The sequence below is a fragment of the Suncus etruscus genome, chromosome 5, assembly GCF_024139225.1.
Source record: "Suncus etruscus isolate mSunEtr1 chromosome 5, mSunEtr1.pri.cur, whole genome shotgun sequence".
In the NCBI taxonomy this organism is placed as follows: Eukaryota; Metazoa; Chordata; class Mammalia; order Eulipotyphla; family Soricidae; genus Suncus; species Suncus etruscus.
The window spans coordinates 102,504-121,413 of record NC_064852.1 but is presented as its reverse complement, the minus strand read 5'-3'; the positions used below and the strand labels follow the sequence as shown (position 1 = coordinate 121,413).

At 43.0% G+C, this 18,910-nt stretch overlaps 1 protein-coding gene across 1 annotated transcript in view; it reads right to left on the bottom strand.

Moving 5' to 3' along the window:
* Positions 1 to 2,663: 2,663 nt before the first annotated feature.
* LOC126009371 (histone-lysine N-methyltransferase PRDM9-like) overlaps positions 2,664 to 18,910 on the bottom strand; it is a 55,462-nt gene continuing 39,215 nt past the window's right edge. The window contains exons 6-8 of the mRNA XM_049773775.1: positions 4,654 to 4,742; positions 3,322 to 3,363; positions 2,664 to 2,743 (exon numbers count right to left, since the gene is read on the bottom strand). Of these exons, the coding sequence (XP_049629732.1) occupies positions 2,664 to 2,743; positions 3,322 to 3,363; positions 4,654 to 4,742 (211 nt within the window). The remainder of the gene's footprint in view (positions 2,744 to 3,321; positions 3,364 to 4,653; positions 4,743 to 18,910) is intronic.

Here is an 18,910-nt window from a genome sequence, read left to right as displayed (position 1 = left end):
TCTCTGGCTCTGTCTCCCTTTCTGCTGCTCTTCAGGCTTTGTTGCTGACTATATTGAGTTGGGCCTCGACCTACTCGTTTGCCAGCTTGATTGCATTTAGGAGTCCTTAAAAATGAGGAAAGGACATTATTTCTTAGCATTGATGTTTAAACTTATCTCTGATTCACCTGATTCAAAGTATCAAAATGATATAAGCCAATTATGTATGTGATGAAAGATATAGGCCAATCATGTCTACTGTGAAGGTTGATCTATTTGCATTAACCAAGGAAATGCTTGTTCTTGTTAATGCTTGTAATGCCTCTATAAACTAGCTGAGATTTTGCTTCTGGGTCCTTGCTAACTCCACTGGTTGGATGAGACTTGAACCTCAGCTAGCAGAATAAACTTCCTTTTTCAGCTTGCTAAAATAAATAACTCTGTGCCTATATTTACTATATATATAGTAATTCTCTTGAATAGAAATCAAATAAACACAAATTGTTTATAATTAATTTATTATGAAATTATAATAAAGTATTTTATATTGTTAAAAACAAGAGAGGGAAGGAAGGGAAGAGGTAGAGATGGAGCTGATGGCAGATAGGTGCCTAGTAGATAGATCCCCCTCCCTCTCCTACCCAGGATATGTATCTCTTAGATCCTTTTCTATTTCTCTAAATCTACCTTGTTCTGAGATGGTGCCTGCTACAGCTGGTCCTGAAGCTGTTTACATATATGTTGCATCTCTAGACCACCTGATGGAATGTGACCAGGTGTTTCTGGTGGTGGCCATGTATGGCTGTAGTAGGTTGAGATACTGGCCTTTTTGCTCAAGAGACTGTCCCCTCTTTTCCAGTTTCAGTTGTGGGCTGTCACTGGGAGTGATGATGGGTTACAAAGGCATCCAGATCAGAACCAGGAGATGAGGGGTGGTAAAGTACTGACTCAGGCCTAGACATCACCTGTTCTTGGTCTTAGGTTCATGATAGTGGAGTAACCGGGGCCTCCAGGCCTGAGTGACCTGATTATTGCTGAGAAGGGACCCATGCATAAAGCCTGTGTCTACTTCCCTATACATCCTCCTTCACCTTAAGTCTCTAAAGTTCAGTTCACTGCAGTGAATAGAGTCGAGATAATGCTCAGGTCCCAGTCCCAGTCTGAGAGGCGCCTTTCCTCAAAGACATACACTTTCCTGCCCCTTCATGTCTTGACCATGACAAAGACTCTGAACTCACATCTCATCTCTCCCTGGCAGACTTTGGCTCTATGCAGTCTCTGAGGCAGATTTCTGAGTTCCTGAGCACTGCCAAATAGTATTTCTAAGCATTCCTGGATAAGTGGCCCAAAGTTCTTGCTCCACAGTCCAACTCTTCTATTCACCAAACCTCTTGTTTCAAAAAGATTCAATGTACATTTGTAATTATTGGATAAGAAAATAGTCATGATGCCTTGGTTGAAATACTCACATCAGCTAGCACAAGACAAGTTTCTATTTCCTTCAACTGAATCCAGCAGGCACAGACCTTATGTCCCCCTGTCCTGGTCTGCCAGCTACCACATCTGCCCTATGGAAGGTCAGGACCCACTTTCAGCATTTTCTTATCTTTCATAAGATGAGTACTATGCTTTGTCTTCTCTTGGTGTTGTTCCTTCTGTACTGCCCTCTGATTCTGAGAGGGGGGGACTTTATCAAAGAGCTCAGAGGCTGAGAACGCACACAATGCCTGGGAATCTCCCAATTCCCAGTATGTCTGTTAATCTTTTCCCAGTCCACAGGAAACATCTATGTTCTAGTATGTCAAGATGATCTTTCAGCTCCACTTTCCCTTTGATCCTTTGAACTAAATGGTCTGAAACCAAGATGATAGCTCAGTGGGGGCACTGAAAGTCCAGGTTATTCCATGACTCTCATCCACAGTCACCCTAGAAACACCTGATTACTTGCAATAGTTTCATAGCCAGCCAGTGTCAAGGCCAACTGTTGTCTCTGGGGGACAGTCTGACTCCCACTCTCAGGGTCTGTCTACACTTCTCCAAACTGAGCTGTGAAACTGTCCAGAACTGGTCTGCACACAAGTTCTTTTTCTCTTAGGCGGCTCCCACTGGCCTTCCTGCTCCGTTTCTGCCTTTGCTAATGCCCATGAATGTATTGCAGCTGTCTCCCCTCTAAACTTGCTGAGTTTCTCCCTTCATCCTTTTTCCTTAGAGCTGGAGCAGAGACAGCTGAAAAGCAACTCCATATCTCCAAAATGAAACAAAATTTAAAATAGCTCTGAAGGAACATTCAGAACCTGGAAATGACCAGGTGGCTTCTCCCCCACCACAGTCTACCTCTGTTGGCAAAGCATGGATTTTGGAGGGTCATGGCCCAGGAGGACATTGAAGAGCCAAGTGAGGCTCCTTAAACCTCCCAATCCTTACTTCAATGGTCTCCTTCATTAGAACCATAACCTGACTTGCCAGTGAAGCTTTTGCTTCAATAGAAGGTTCACTGTGAAATTCCTGACCTGGTACTACTGTCTAGAGAAAAGGAGGAGGTTCCAGGAATCTAGCTTTCATGTGGTCCCGATCAAGGTGTTGACCAAGGAAAACTCCTACAATATCTTCTAACTCTGTCTCAAAGTTCAGGGCTGCTATCGCAGGACTCTTCCTCCTGAGGCATTTGGCAGTTGGTGAGACTGTTAACCAATAATATTGATGCTTCTAGGCCTTGCTTCAGGCTTCACCTGGGGTGCAGGTGATATCTCGGACATGAAGAGGCCTATGGGACAAATTCCCCACAATCCAGAATCACAGAATTTTGCGCTGGCAGGACCTGCCTTGTCCAGTGACACACACCCACACGGCTGGAGCAAATCTATATCCATTTATTTGAACAAGAGAGGAAATAAGACGGAATGTCAGAGAACGTCTCCCCCTTCCTCTCCTCTGCCTCCAATGGTCAGGACTCCCTAGCCATCCCAAAGAATGCTGGAACTCAGTCGCAAGGCCAGCTCTAGCGAGTGATGCTGACATGGTGTCTCTCCCAGTAACACACAATGAGTACTGGGCAGCTCTAACTTTTGTTTGGCTTTGGGAGCTCCTAGAGTTAAGGGTTGAGTATGGCCAGGTTTTAGAGTGCCAAGACACTGGCGTGTTTGCCTGCAAAGTATCTTATTCTGCACATAAGAACCTCTCAACAAAGATTTCCTTAAATAATTGAGTTGCTTCATGCACCCCCACAATTGTTTCATTGAGCCTCATGGCCTGGATATATATCCACTAGATTTCTCATTTGGTATTTTTCAGTTACTACATGTGGTGCCAGAGAGGACTCGGACCTCATGTAGGCAAGCCTACATTTGTCGATGGCGTCTCGTCCCTGGACCTTCTGGACACAATCTGAAGTAAAAACTGGAGGCGGGGTGGGGGTGGGGGGGAAATGCCCTGCCTTACCTTCACCACAGCCCACAGTCTGCTACTACCTTGGCATTTCCCATCATTTAACATGCAGGAGCAAATGAAAATGTGGAGTCCTGTTCCATGCCAGTCTCTATTCGTCCAGGTTTGGGGGACATTTCTTTCCAATGGTTCCAATTCCCCCAGCTGCCACTCCTGTACTGATCCAATTTGTGAGGGCGACATCTTGTCGTCCTACAGAGAGAGTAGGTGCAGGGCTCAGACACTGAAGCTCTGACCACACCTGAGGATGTCTCACCATAGACTGCACTTTCAACTTCACCTAACCTAACCTTTAACCCTGCCCCATCCCTAACCCTACCTAACCCTTCCCCTATCCCAGCCCCTCTAGCCATAATCCTAACCCTAAACCTCTAACCCTCACCCTGACCCTAAGGCACTGATTTTAATATAGGATATACTTTTTTCCATTGTTTTCTTGTGTTTTGAAGGGGAAAGTTAACATTAATATACACTATGCAGATTTTGTTAATAGCACTTTTTCTTTATGGATGCATTATGGTCACTTTATCAATCATCTTTTATTCAAACATTGGCCTTCAAATATCTGTCTTGTCATGTGTGATGATTTATGAAATCTGACAGTAGTAGTCTCACTGACACTATCCAAACATTGGGTTTTCTTGTGTATCCTCTGATGTGTAATGAGACTTGACCTCTGAGCAAAACCTCACCCACTATCTGCAAACATGGGCCTTCTCCTGTATGCCACAGTGGTGTTGCCCGTCTGCAAATGTACGATTTCTCCCATGTGTATCCTGTGGTGTGATAAAACTTGATCTCAGAATAATGCCTTGCTCATAATCCCTGCAAATATGGGGCTTCTTGCCTGTGTGTCATCTGGTATTTTGACTGCACAATCTGCAAACACAAGGTTTCTCCCTTGTTACCTCTGAATGAAGCCTTTCCCATTCCCTGCAAACATGGGGCTTCTCAACTGTGTGTCCTCTGGTGTCTGATGAGACCTGCACTCATGCTGAAGCCATGGCCACACTCCCCACAAAATTAGGGCTTCTCCCCGTGTGTGTTATCTGGTGTGTGATGAGCTGTGACCTAACACTGAATGCACGCCCACACTCCCCACATAGGGCTTCTCTCCTGTGTGTGATCTCTGGTGTGTGATGAGATTTGATCTCTGACTGAAGGTATGCCCACACTCCTTGCAAGCATAGGGCTTCTCTCCTGTGTGTATTCTCTGGTGTGTAATGAGACCTGATCTCTGACTGAAGGTATGCCCACACTCCTTGCAAGCATAGGGCTTCTCTCCTGTGTGTGTTCTCTGGTGTATAATGAGACCTGACCTCACAATGAAGCCACGCCCACACTCCTTGCAAACATAGGGCCTCTCTCCTGTGTGCGTTCTCTGGTGTCTGGTGAGCTGTGACCTATCTCTGAAGCCACGTCCACAATCCTTGCAACCATAAGGCTTCTCTCCTGTGTGTCTTCTCTGGTGTGTAATGAGACTTGACCTCTCACTGAAGCCACGCCCACACTCCTTGCAAACATAGGGTTTCTCTCCTGTGTGTGTTTTCTGGTGTCTGGTGAGGTTTGACCTCAGATTGAATGCATGCCCACACTCTTTACAAACAAAGGGCTTCTCTGCTGTGTGTGTTATCTGGTGAGAGATAAGATGTGACCTCCTACTGAAGGCAAGGCCACACTCCTTGCAAACATAGGGCCTCTCTCCTGTGTGTGTTCTCTGGTGTGTGATGAGACTTGAGTTCCCATGGAATGCACGCCCACACTCCTTGCAAGCATAGGGCTTCTCTCCTGTGTGTGTTCTCTGGTGTGTAATGAGACTTGAGCTCTCACTGAAGCCACGCCCACACTCCTTGCAAACATAGGGCCACTCTCCTGTGTGTGTTCTCTGGTGTTTACTGAAATGTGACCTCACACTGAATGCACGCCCACACTCCTTGCAAACATAGGGCCTCTCTCCAGTGTGTGTTCTCTGGTGTGTGATGAGATGTGACCTTATACGGAAAGCACGCCCACACTCCTTGCAAGCATAGGGCTTCTCTCCTGTGTGTGTTCTCTGGTGTGTAATCAGAGTTGACCTCTCACTGAACCCACAGCCACACTCTCTGCAAACATAGGGCCTCTCTCCTGTGTGTGTTTTCTGGTGTCTGATGAGCTGTGTCTTCCTACTGAACCCACGGCCACACTCCCTGCAAGCATGGGGCTTCTCTCCTGTGTGTGTTCTCTGGTGTGTGATGAGACTTGACTTCAGACCGAATGCACGCCCACACTCCTTGCAAACATAAGGCCTCTCTCCTGTGTGTGTCCTCGTGTGTGTTATAAGAGCTGACCTCTGACTGAAGGTACGCCCACATTCCTTGCAAGCATAGGGCTCCTTTCCTGTGTGTGTTCTCTGGTGTGTGATGAGCTCTGACCTCAGACTGAAGCCACGGCCACACTCCTTGCAAACATGGGGTTTCTCCCCAGTGTGAATCATTTGATGTGTGATGAGATTTGATCCATCGTTGAAGCCTTGCTCAGGCCTTACATACTTGTCTCTTAAAATTATTGGCAAGTCTATCCCTGGAACTACTCCACCTGGGTCTTTTGGATTTTCTTTCAGGCCTATGTTAAAGACTTCCTCCACTGTCATCTGTTTACTAGAGCTACCTATTTCGCTGCTATGTAGTCTAGAAAACACTGTTGATATTCTTCTATGCTTTGTCCTACTAGTCAAATATATGGAGCTTTCTTTGTGCTTTTGACTTTCAAGTATGTCATTCTTGGGTTTGTCATTATATGGATCAGAACATTGGTTCTGATCACGTGGACAGGAATTCTCTGATGCAGGATGCTTTCTTGTAGATGTTCCCAAGAGGATCCAAGAGGGATGACTTCGTTTCATGTGATGACTTAGGAAGTTCTGATTGGAGAAGACAAGAGAGCAGAAGGGACAAGGATGGATTTCTGGCTTGAGTTCTGCTGAGAAAAAGGTTTTGATCAGAGTAGATGTTGACAAGGCTGCCTGAACCATAGCTCTATCTCCTGCTAATGTCTTTGCCCACAGCTTTCCTTATTTTGCTAATAAAGCAAGAAAAAAATCTTCATGCTCCTAAATAGTCTGGTCGGTTTTTCTATTTGGTTGGATTTTGTGGCCACACTCAGAGGTGTTCAGAACTTACTCTTGCACCGCATCTCCTCTGCGAAACAGTGAGAACAACCAGTGTGGCATATATGCAGGAAGAAAGGAACTCTCACTGCTGGTGAGAATGATGTCTAGTCAAGCCTTTCTGAAAAATATTATGATATGGCTTAAGTGGAAATTGAGCCCCATATGATCCAATAGTACCACTCCTAGGTATAGACCTAGGAACACAAAAGCACAATACAAAATGTCCTCACTATATTCACCACAGCACTATTTACATAGTCAGAATTAGGAAACAACCCAGGGGCCAGACAACAGAAAAGTGGCTAAAGAAACTGTGGTACGGGGCCGGGCGGTGGCGCTAAAGGTAAGGTGCCTGCCTTGCCTGCGCTAGCCTTGGATGGACCGCGGTTCGATTCCCTGGTGTCCCATATGGTCCCCCAAGCCAGGAGCAACTTCTGAGCACATAGCCAGGAGTAACCCCTGAGCGTTACCGGGTGTGGCCCAAAAACCCAAAACAAAAACAAAAACAAAAAAAAAGAAACTGTGGTACACCGACACAATAGTATGCAGCTATTAGAAAAAAAATGAAGTCATAAAATTGGCTTACACTGGGATGGACATGGAGATTATTATTATATTATGAAACAGAATGCGAGATAGCCAAAATAGTCAAACACATCGGTAGGATATAAGAAAAATAAGATGGTATGATAATAATATCCAGAGACAATAGACAATGGCAGAGAGCTGTTTAGACAAGCCCATGATATGAATCTTGCCACAAAAAGTGGTGATCACAGAGCTGTAACTGCACAACTATCATGACAATGATTGTGAGAGAAACAGAATGTCAGTCTTAGACAGAAGTGGGGTATTGCAAGGGAGGGACATGGAGGACACAGATGCTAGGAAAGTTGCACTGGTGAAGGGCAGTGTACAATTTATGACTAAACTCAACTATGAACATTTCTGTAAAAATGGTGCCTAAATAAAAACTTATTAAAAGAAATTAGTTGGGGCTGGAGAGATAGTGTGGAGGTAAGGCATTTGCCTTTCATGCAGAAGGTCATCGGTTCAAATCCAGGTGTCCCACATGGTCCCCCGAGCCTGCCAGGAGCGATTTCTGAGCATGAAGCCAGTCAGAAGTAACCCATGAGTGCTGCCGGGTGTGACCCAAAATTCAAAAAGAAAGAAAGAAAGAAATTAGTTGAATGAAACCTGGTTGAAGTGGCAACATAAATGGAGCAAATACATGCTGTTTTCAGGTATTAAATAAGTAGATATGAAAAGGCAAGACAGGTTGGGAGCACCACATTGAGGAGCTTGGCAAAATCTACATTAGCTTTGTGCTGGGCTTGCTGATAAATAGTTTAAAATACAGACAAAAATATATTTCTGAGTGGGCCAGAGGAAGCACAGCATGCCTTGAAGCTGACCCTGAGTTCAACTTCCATCATGCCATAATGTCCCCCAGGCCAACCAGGAATAATTTCTGAAGCACGAGGCCAAGATTAACCCAACTATTCTCACTGAGTGAACCTCAAAATAAAAGGAAAGAAAATCACTGCCTTGGGGATATCAAAAACCCCACAATAATCTAAGGGCAAAGATCAGAGCAAAGGAAAAAAGCAAGAGAACCTGAGAAGGGCCTCCCCCCACCCCACATGGGGCTGTGAAATCACACTGAGAGCACAAACAGGGAGTGAAGGAATCTCAGGATCTGTTCTAAACACCCACAGACAGGAAACCAGAAAGAGCAAAGGCAAGACAGCAAAGCTGCAGATTATTCTGGGACTCAGCAACAAGCAAATTGAAAGAGAGCAAGAGAGGTCATGCACCAATGCTCTGGGAGTCCCAAGGTCCAAGCCCAGGTCCCCCACCTCACAAAGACCATGACAATCCACACCGAAACCACACCCTGAGCCCAGGAGGCTCTTCCCACACTCACCGACAGACAAGCTTCTTGGCAGCCTCCCCAGGGCTCCTCCTTCTAGCCAGGAGATTAACGCAGGCTTTACCCCAAAATACCCTGCCTCAGAAGGAGAATCTTGGGTTAGAGACAATGAAGGGAACAACAGTCCATGCATGAGTCTGGCTCCCTAATGAAAACGGTTAAATCACAGAACAAATGAGGAAGAGAATCGCAGCTACCCATATGCATGTTGGTTATTGCAGAGATGAGAATAGGTTAAAACTAGAGTCTAATTGAGGGGAATGGATAATACAGCAATGGGATGGGGAGCAATCGGTCAGTACTGGCCTTGCACATGGCCAATGTACATTTGACCTCGGCATCCTCTGTACTTCCCTGAGTTCCTCAGGGAGTGAGCAATGAGTGAAAAGCCAGGAGCAAAACCAAGAACTGCTAAAGCCCAAAGGTGTCTTAAAAAGAGGAAGCTGGAGGCTGCTGGTCCTGATCCCCCTATCCTCCTGTACAAATTCAGGATTTCTGGTCTATGTCAGAGTGGAGACAGGGTCTTTTGGGCCATCCCATCAACCCTCCGTTTCCAAAACTACAAGGATGTTGGTACATTTGTGTAAGGACATTTCAATGTACGTCATTTATTTTCCAGTTTAATGGACCTAGCACTTCTTTTTCCTAGAAAATATACACCTCAAAACCCAGTTGAACAAACCAACGAATTAGTTTGCAATTTTTTTTTATCATACTCAGATAATCTCGCTTGTTTAGGAAAATAACCTCTCTAAAGCAGATATACCTCTGCTGCTTTTTATGCAATTCATCCAATAGATCACTTTCTTAAACAACTGCAACTACAGCATTTCAAGCCACCAAATGCAAAGAACAATGGGAAAACTAAGGAAGACAGCTGCAGTTGGGATCTGGAGAGAAATCCTGGCAAATTTCCAAAAGCACCAAAACACTAGAGCCTTATAGTTGAGGACCTAAACTCAACACTTAATGTTTCAGCAGCAGAAACCAAGGAGTCACAGTAGCTGGTGAACAAAAGATATCTATAGATGAACAATTCAACCAATTCAAAGAACTCTTTCAGAAGATGACAGAATCCATACAAACGGAACTGAAGGAAATAAAAAACATGTTAGCAAGCCACAATACCAGTATACACAGCAGGAGAATTTGAAAAAGTCGAATACAAAATGCAAGCCAGCATTAATAAAGAAGTCAAAAAAAAGAGAGAGAGAGAGACAGACAGACAAATCATTGGAATAAAATGTAAGGTACCTATTGAACAAAGACAAAAGAAATGATCTCCGAATCATAAGAAATATCAGTGGGAGAAAAAAGTGAAAGAAGAAAAACCAGTGAGGGAGATAACAACAGAGAAATTTCAACTCTCTGGAAAGAGGCTGCTATACAAATCAGAGACAAAAACAATGCCAACAAAACAGACTTTGTTGGAGACTGTTTGGAATAATTAAAAAGCCCTCTCACTAATCAAAATGGAGTTTCTGAAAGTCTTAGCCAAAGTGCTTACAAGCTGCATGTGGCCTTCTTTGCCCTTGGACCCAAAGAAATAGAAATAGCCTGGAGCTAGGGAGTCATTAGGCTCCAAGATGTCCTTGTAAAGACAGGGGTCAAAAGGCCCAAGCTGAGATTAGATTTTGTATTTTCTTGCTCAAAAATAATGTAAATCTCTTGACTGATGATAATCTTATTAACCTTGGAAAATCAAGATGTTCCCGTGGAAAGTTACAGCAATTCCTACTGTGCCTCGCCCCTACTCTCTCTGTTTTGCATTGTCTATAAAAGGTCTATTTTTTTCTTTTATTAAATGGACTCTTGATTGGAAACCCTCGTCTCGAGTCTCATTATTTCCCAGTCCCTCTTCTATTTCAGGTCGGATTCTTCTTCGAGAATTGTGAATTACTGACGTGGTCCCCAGCTTTACCCGCTGGTCGGGGTCTTTGGAAGACCACAAGTGGCGCCCAGCGCAAGGCTCGAAAAACAGAACACCCGGCCGAAGGGCAAAGCGCGAGTCCCGGGAGCCTGTCCACAAGTTGCCGGTAAGTCCCTATTAAGGGCAGGGTGCAGGAAGGTTAGACTAAGTGATCACTAACACCGCTGTTCAATCGTCCCAGAGATTGAGGACTATCGCCCCAGAAAAATGGGGGCTACTTTATCTAAAGAAGAGGTTTTTTTTTAAAAGATCTTAAGAAAGAGCTGGGTGAAAGAAACGTTAAAGTGAAAGAAAAAGACAATTAAAATTTTTATATGTGTCCATGATATTTGTCCATGGTTTGTAGTCACTAGACCTCGAATCGTTACCAGTACTTGGAAACAAATTGGTAATGAAATTTTGCAATACTATACCAAATATGGTAAAGAGAAAGAAAGGTTATGCAGCTCTATTGGACTATTCTTGGAAAAATTATTACGGGAGCAGAATTAGACTCTTTTGGGGAAAGCCCCGTTAACAAGGACATTGTTTAAAAGGCTGAAGCCGTTGAAGAAATGGCTTCCCGCAGTCAATCTCGGGCCAGCAGCACCCCTCCCAAAACAGAAAGCCTTATAGATTTAGACTTGGAACCCTCCAAGGGTTTTTTCCCCATAATTAGTGCACCCACTAAGGAGGAGATTTTATATACTGAAGACAATCTGTCCCTGCAGGACGAGGCCGCCCATTATGATCATGGCCGGTTTTCTCCCTACACTCCCCCCCCCCCTCCATATAGCACAGACCGCCTGCCTAATCCACCCCAGGTTCTAGCACAACAGACTGTCCCCTCTAACTTCATAAAATGTAAGGCCGACCTAGAGGCACAATTAAGAAAACTTAAGGAGATAAAAAGTCTGGAGGAACAAATTGCCCGGCTTCAAGCCTCTGATGACTTATATCAGTTCCCTGTATTTTTTAATCAACAGCCGGAGCGAGTTACCTTGCCTACCCCCTCCCTGCCCCCTCCCATACCCCGCTTCCGGAGGATCGGGGCTGGTCCCAACAAAGGGGCACGGGTGCTGTGACTCTCAGCCACAGCCTAGATAGAGTCCAGGCTGCCCAGAGGGCTCAGGCTTCAGCTAGGTCCCTTGAGGACATTCAGAAAGAGCCGCAACAAGTCCCTGATAACCCTGAACCTGCACCTTCAGTGGGCAACCACATGGCTGAGATTAGGAGATACCAACGTCTCCAACACAAACTTATAGAAACCCTTTTTCAAGCCATAAATACCTATGGCCATAATGCCCCCTACACCCTCTCTTGCCTTGAGGTAGTCCGAGATGGAGGAAAACTGTTACCTGCTGAATGGAAGGAAATTGCTAGCACAACCTTGCCACGCTCTGACTATATACTTTGGGAGATGGACTTTTTGGCCCGATGCAGGCAACAGGCCAACCTGGGCGACGGAGGTTTTACCCTCCCAGATCAGATCTATGAACAGCTTACTGGCACAGGAACCTTTGCCTCCTTTAGAGAACAGCAACAGAGGCTTTTCCCTGCTCGTTTGGCTCAGATCAATGCTGCTGCCCTCCGGGCTTGGACAGCCATGCCTAAAAGTGCACAGGCCACCATTCTGCTGGCTCAAACAGTGCAAGGCCCCCAGGAGCCCTACAATAAATTCATTAGCAAACTCCTAGAAACGGTACAAAGGATTATGGGCTCTGCAGATTATAATAATCCCCTTTCAAGCAGCTTGCTTACAAAAATGCTAATGGAACCTGCAACCTCCAAAGAAAAACCTTAAGGCCCGGAGAGATAGCACAGCGTGTTTGCCTTGCAAGCAGCCGATCCAGGACCAAAGGTGGTTGGTTCGAATCCCCATGTCCCATATGGTCCTTCGTGCCTGCCAAAAGCTATTTCTGACCAGACTGAACCAGGTCAGCTGCTAAACCATAAAACCTTGTGATATCTGCACTTTGCTGTTAAAACTTCTGGGTCTAATGCGCCCTTTACTCAGTACATTTTGCTTGGGCCAGCCCTGAGCCCAACTTTCAGTCTCCTTCGGTTAACATTCCCTCTAATTCCAATATATTAGTAATTGATCTTAAAAGATTGCTTTTTTTCTCTATACCATTACACCCTGCTGACTGTAGAAAAAAATTTTACCTCTAGCCTCCCTGCTATTAACTGTGCTGGCCCCTCCCCGCATTATCAGTGGAAGTTTCTGCTTCACCTTGTCAGCCCTACACTTTGTCAAATATGTGTAGCACAGGTAATAAATTTTGTAAAAAATATTTTGAAAATAAACCTAATTATCCTATTCAACCTTAAAATAAAACAGCATATTAATTATATTAATTGGCTGATGCAAAATACAAATAATTGGCCTTTGGCATGTGCCTCTTTTAAGGAAAAAATTAATATTCATTATCCAGCAAATAAGTTTATACAGTTTTTCAAAAGATGCATGTAAAGAGAAAAAAAAAAGTCGCAAGCCAGTATCCTAATAAGCTAGCCAACCCCCCCCCCCAATTCCTTAGGGTAAAAATGCAGCCCTAAAATATTTTTCTAAAATAAAAGCCACAGTTGGTAAAATTATAAGGTTTTAAAAGTGTTCAAAATGGGGCCCGGAGAGATAGCACAGCGGCGTTTGCCTTGCAAGCAGCCGATCCAGGACCAAAGGTGGTTGGTTCGAATCCCAGTGTCCCATATGGTCCCCCGTGCCTGCTAGGAGCTATTTCTGAGCAGACAGGCAGGAGGAACCCCTGAGCATCGCCGGGTGTGGCCCAAAAAAAAAAAAAAAAAAAGTGTTCAAAATGTTATAATAAGCCCTTTAATCTATGCAGAGGTAGTGTTTGTGGCAAAGAGTGGCGGGGTAGAATTAAAAAGATTCAGAAACTGTTCATGTGAAATATATAGTAAGAATTATTGTCAGAATTTTGTTGCATCTCATAAGATGCCTCAAATAATTGTAAAGTTTATGAATTAAATTATGTGGCATAAGTGTGCCTTTTCTAAAAGCAACTGTGTAATTAAGTTTTGTGCATTGGGTGTTGTAAAGTAATTATTAAAACATTGAAAACTAGAAAACCTTCTAAATTCAGGTCTGTAAGGGTTAAAAAATTCTCTAGGAAGAAAAAGCAACAGAAAGATAACAGCAATAAACTCCTTTTTTTCATGCCTCTCAGAAATTTTAGAGCAAGGTCATAATTCTGTCACTTGTAATAACAGATTATTGGTAAAAGAAAAACCTTTTGGTGTTTTAAAAATTTAAACGTACACACAGGTATTAAAATCTGAGTCTTTTATATTTCTATTAGAAAATTTATTTTGATTCTTAAGGCATTTAAAAATGTGAAAAATAATGTGGTTAACCTTTTTAAAAAATATAGTTAATTAGTTAATTTTATTGCAGTTAACACCCAGGTGTGCTTCATAATACCCTTAGTTTTAATTTTGTGCTAAAAAAATTGTTCTTTACCTTTGCATTACAACAACTATCCTTTTAAGTGTATTCAGAAGGTCAGCACATTATACAAATCTGTACATTTGTGTCATAGTAAAGAAATCTAGTATTGATGAAAAATATATATTTAATTTTATGAGTAATATTATAAAAGTAACTAAATTTTAAAAGCAAATTAACTAGTATCAAATATAATTTTGGTCTTAAGTTCTAGGTGTAAAAGTGCATCAAATGTCTTTATATTTTATAATGTCTAAACATCTTGTTAATTTGGTATATAAGTTTTACATTATTCACTTAAAGTCTTCAAGGTAGGAACAGTTGTTTGTTAAAAGTTTTAACACTTTATTGCAGCTGCCTTACTGTTTTCCTGTTAAACTAATTTAAAGAAAACCTGTTCATTTACAGCAAATGATATCACACTCCAGAGTGGACACTCCTTCTACAGTGCTCATTAACCATTTTACTTAACAAATTTTTTAACTGCTTACATTTTAATTCATGTTTTAAACTTCAAATTAGGATTGTTTTAAAAATGTTTTGTGTTAAATCTAAGCCTTAAATTTTATTTTCAGCAAAGTTCCACTCCAGCTATATTAAGTACTTCTAAAAACTAAAAGTTTTTCTACAAATTTTTTTTTCTTACAAACATGCCGGCTAAATATTTAAAAGCGCTTGTCAATTTTTCTAATGCAAGTTTTAATTCAATCCTTTTGTCTGTTCATGTGTATGTTGTGATGAGTGAAAGTGGCCACAATGTTGTGTTTAGTGTTGTTTTGTTTTGACTGTTTATTTGTTATTTCTACATTTCATAATAAATACAATTTTTAAAGCCTTATCCATTTTTCAAATTTCAATTAATTTTTTTTCAACTTGTTTCAGTCTGGTCATCTAACAGACTGTAACATCCTGCTAAAAATCATGTGTTAAGCTGGCTTTGTCCTCACAGCATGGCAGAAAGTGTAGGGGATGGTAAACCCCAGATTTCTCAATGGCCATCGGGGACAACTTTTCCCTGGAGAATTTCTGGACTTTGCAATCACCCAGCTTTCCTGCTATGTGTAAGTTAAGGCCTAAAGAATATGGATTTGTGGCTAAAGAATAGCATCTAGCCTTTAAATAATAATTAAGAAGTTTAAAAAAAATCATTTAGGTAAACTTTAAAAGTTTTTTTTTTAATTGGCAATTGTTAATTATAAAATTTTTTTATGCTGAAGTCTGACAGAGGTCAGATAACATTCCTGTGGTATTCGAAAATAATTTGTGTGATGTAAATTGCTAGTGTCTTTTGCCTGTAAACCCAGACCAGAAGACTAAGTAAATTCCCTTTTTTAGGGCCCGGAGAGATAGCACAGCAGCGTTTGCCTTGCAAGCAGCCGATCCAGGACCAAAGGTGGTTGGTTCGAATCCCGGTGTCCCATATGGTCCCCCGTGCCTGCCAGGAGCTATTTCTGAGCAGACAGCCAGGAGGAACCCCTGAGCACCGCCGGGTGTGGCCCCAAAACCAAAAAAAAAAAAAAATTCCTTTTTTATATAAAAAATTAAATTTATGGAATATTTTATTGTAAAAAAGGGCCCCCAAGTAACCATTTGCCTCCTGCCAAGCTGTTTCCTTATAGACCTCCTGCAGCCTCCCGCACTCCTGTCTTCATCCACTTCAGAAAAGCCTGTCACCCCTCCTGCTAGCTCGCCATTCCTGCCTGACCTGTTTCTCACTGACTCTGCCTAAGGACAATGCTGAATTTAATACTCTGCCTAACTGCCCTTGATGCCCACCGCTGCCACCAACAACCTCCGTTGCACCAAGGCTTAACTTTGAAACAGGTCACGGGCGAGGGACTTTGCTTACTCGGACCATATATGCGCCCCCCTGTCCAATCATCAGACATTTGCATCTGCTATTCATCTCAACCACCCTTCTGCTTTGGCGACCCTCTGCCTGTCTCTGACCCCTTCGCTCTGCGCTGCAGCCCCCAGCCTCACTTCGGCATCACCTTGGAACAGGTGGTGGAACTTGAACTTTGCCTTTTGGTACCCAATATGCTTCTCCCTATTCCCCTTATTGAAAATTGTAATCAAATTCTTGTCGTTGATTCCTCCTTTCAGTTCATGATTTTCCCCAATTTAACGTTTTTTGCCTGTTTCACTGGTTTATCTCCCCCATTGTTTTACATTTGTTTCTTTAGTCCTAGAACTACTGTGTTTTGGTTGTTTTAATGCCTAAATTAACTGTTAGACCAAAAATTGCCTTATTACTTCTTAGATATAACCTTGTGTCTCTCTCCCGCTGTAGTAAAAAATCAGACACTGCCTATACCCTAGCCTTATTGGGAGGCCTGGGTGTTATTGGTGTGAGCACAAAAATTTATTCATTGGTTCATACTCTAGAATCTGATAATGCCTTATAACTGTTGTTAAAAATGTTTACAAACTTAAAAGAAGTTTACACTACTTAACTGTTAAATCCCTAGCAGAAATAGTGCAAAAAAACCGCCATGGTTTAAATTTAACATTTTTTTTTTGAGGGAGGGGAGAATACAGCAGAATGTTGCTGTTTTAAAGATGTTAGGCCTTGTTAAGGATAGCATAAAAAAGGTTGAAGAAAGTCTAGCTGAAACCAAGAAAACCTTGGACAGGGAGGAAAGCTGGCATAAAAATTGGTTCTCCACATCTCCCTGGTTATCCACCCTTCTACCGACGCTGCTCGGCCCATTCATTGGGTTCATGCTGCTCATTTCTTTTGGTCCATGGGCATTTCGCCGCCTAACTGGCTTTATAAAAACCCAGATTAATGAGGCTACAAAAAAATCTGTGGGCATTTACTACCAGCAGCTCCAGCCTCAGGAGCCCCCCGTTGCTGATACTGCTGAGGACGAAGAGAGCGACCCTGAAGAACTGGATTTTGAGGAACTGGAACGGCTCGCTAAGCTTAAGAAATCCTTCTTCACACGGCGGTAGAAATGCCTTTGACGGGATTAGCCTGGTGCCAGTGGTCAGGAGCACACCCCATTCTTTAACTTTGTGCAGGCTCTCAGAGGAAGGGCACTCCAGCCTACATGCACTAATGCAAGAACCTTCCTGCGTGCTCCACTGAGCCGTTACTTTTGGGGTTCTGACACTGGGGGCCCACCAGACAGCCTAAGACAGGGTTTCCACCCATCTTTGAATTAATAAAAAAAGGGGGAATTTGTTGGACACTGTTTGGAATAATTAAAAAGCCCTCTCACTAATCAAAATGGAGTTTCTGAAAGTCTTAGCCAAAGTGCTTACAAGCTGCATGTGGCCTTCTTTGCCCTTGGACCCAAAGAAATAAATAGCCTAGAGCTAGGGAGTCATTAGGCTCCAAGATGTCCTTGTAAAGACAGGGGTCAAAAGGCCCAAGCTGAGATTAGATTTTGTATTTTCTTGCTCAAAAATAATGTAAATCTCTTGACTGATGATAATCTTATTAACCTTGGAAAATCAAGATGTTCCCGTGGAAAGTTACAGCAATTCCAACTGTGCCTCGCCCCTACTCTCTCTGTTTTGCATTGTCTATAAAAGGTCTATTTTTTCTTTTATTAAATGGACTCTTGATTGGAAACCCTCATCTCGAGTCTCATTATTTCCCAGTCCCTCTTCTATTTCAGGCCGGATTCTTCTTCGAGAATTGCGAATTACTGACGTAATCCCCCGGCTTTCCCCGCTGGTCGGGGTCTTTGGAAGACCACAAGACCCCAATAGAAAAGATGCAAGGCATGTAGTAATTCAAATAGCAGAACGTGAGAGAGAGAGAAGAGAGAAGAGAAAGAAAAGAATCCATCGAGTTTTTTTTTTTTTTTTTTGTTTTTGGGCCACACCCGGTAACGCTCAGGGGTTACTCCTGGCTATGCGCTCAGAAGTTGCTCCTGGCTTGGGGGACCATATGGGACACCGGGGGATCGAACCGCGGTCCGTGCAAGGCTAGCGCAGGCAAGGCAGGCACCTTACCTTTAGCGCCACCGCCCGGCCCCTCCATCGACTCTTTAAAGCAGTAAAGTTGGAACAATTTTAAGTATAAAGAAAAGAACATAAGAATCAATCAAGGGAGGAGCTGGAGCAGTGGTGCAAGTGGTATGGTTTTTGTTTTGCATGCGACTAACCTAGGACTAACCACAGTTCCACCCCCCCAATGTCCCATATGGTCCCCCAAGCCAGGGGCAATTTCTGAGCTCATTGTCAGGAGTAACCCCTGAGCGTCACCGGGTGTGGCCCAAAAACAACAAAAAAAAGAACAACAATCAAACCAGGGGATGGAGAAATAGCACAGTGGTAGGGCATTTGCCTTCCATGCAGGTCGACTGGGGAGAGACCTGGTTCAATTCCCTGCATCCCATATGGTCCCCCAGCCTGCCAGGGAAGATTTCTGAGTGCAGAGCCACAAATAGCCCTGAGCACTGCTGGGTGTTACCCAACGAATAAAGTAATTAAATAAAGTTTAAAAAAAGGATCAAAACTGATCTCCCAATTAAAACAACCCAGGCAAAAGGAGTGGAATGACATATTCCAAGCATTAAATGAGAGAAACTTTCAACCTAGAGTCCACTACTGAGCACTCTCATTTACATGGGAGGGAGGATTACCAACATTCTCAAACAAAATAAAGCTTGAAGTATTCATGCTAACAACTGACTCTAAATGAACTACTCAAACAACAATTACATTAACCAAATACCCAATTGTAACAACAACAATTCTACACACTATAATGGCACAGGAGTCCTTTCTGTCAATAATTTCCTTAAATGTCAACAGACTAAACTCTCCCAGCAAAAGGCACAGAGTAGCAGTTCAGATCAGGAAATAAAACCCAGCCACCTGCTGCCTGCAGGAAACACACTTCAAAGTTCAGGACAGACAAAGATTTAGAATAAAACGATAGAAAATAATTATACAGGCTACTGAAAAACAAACAAAAGCTAGGACAGCCATGCTTACATCAGACCAAACTGCATTTAACCTTATTAAAGTACTTAGAGACAAAGATGGACACTACATTGATGGGAGAGTGGG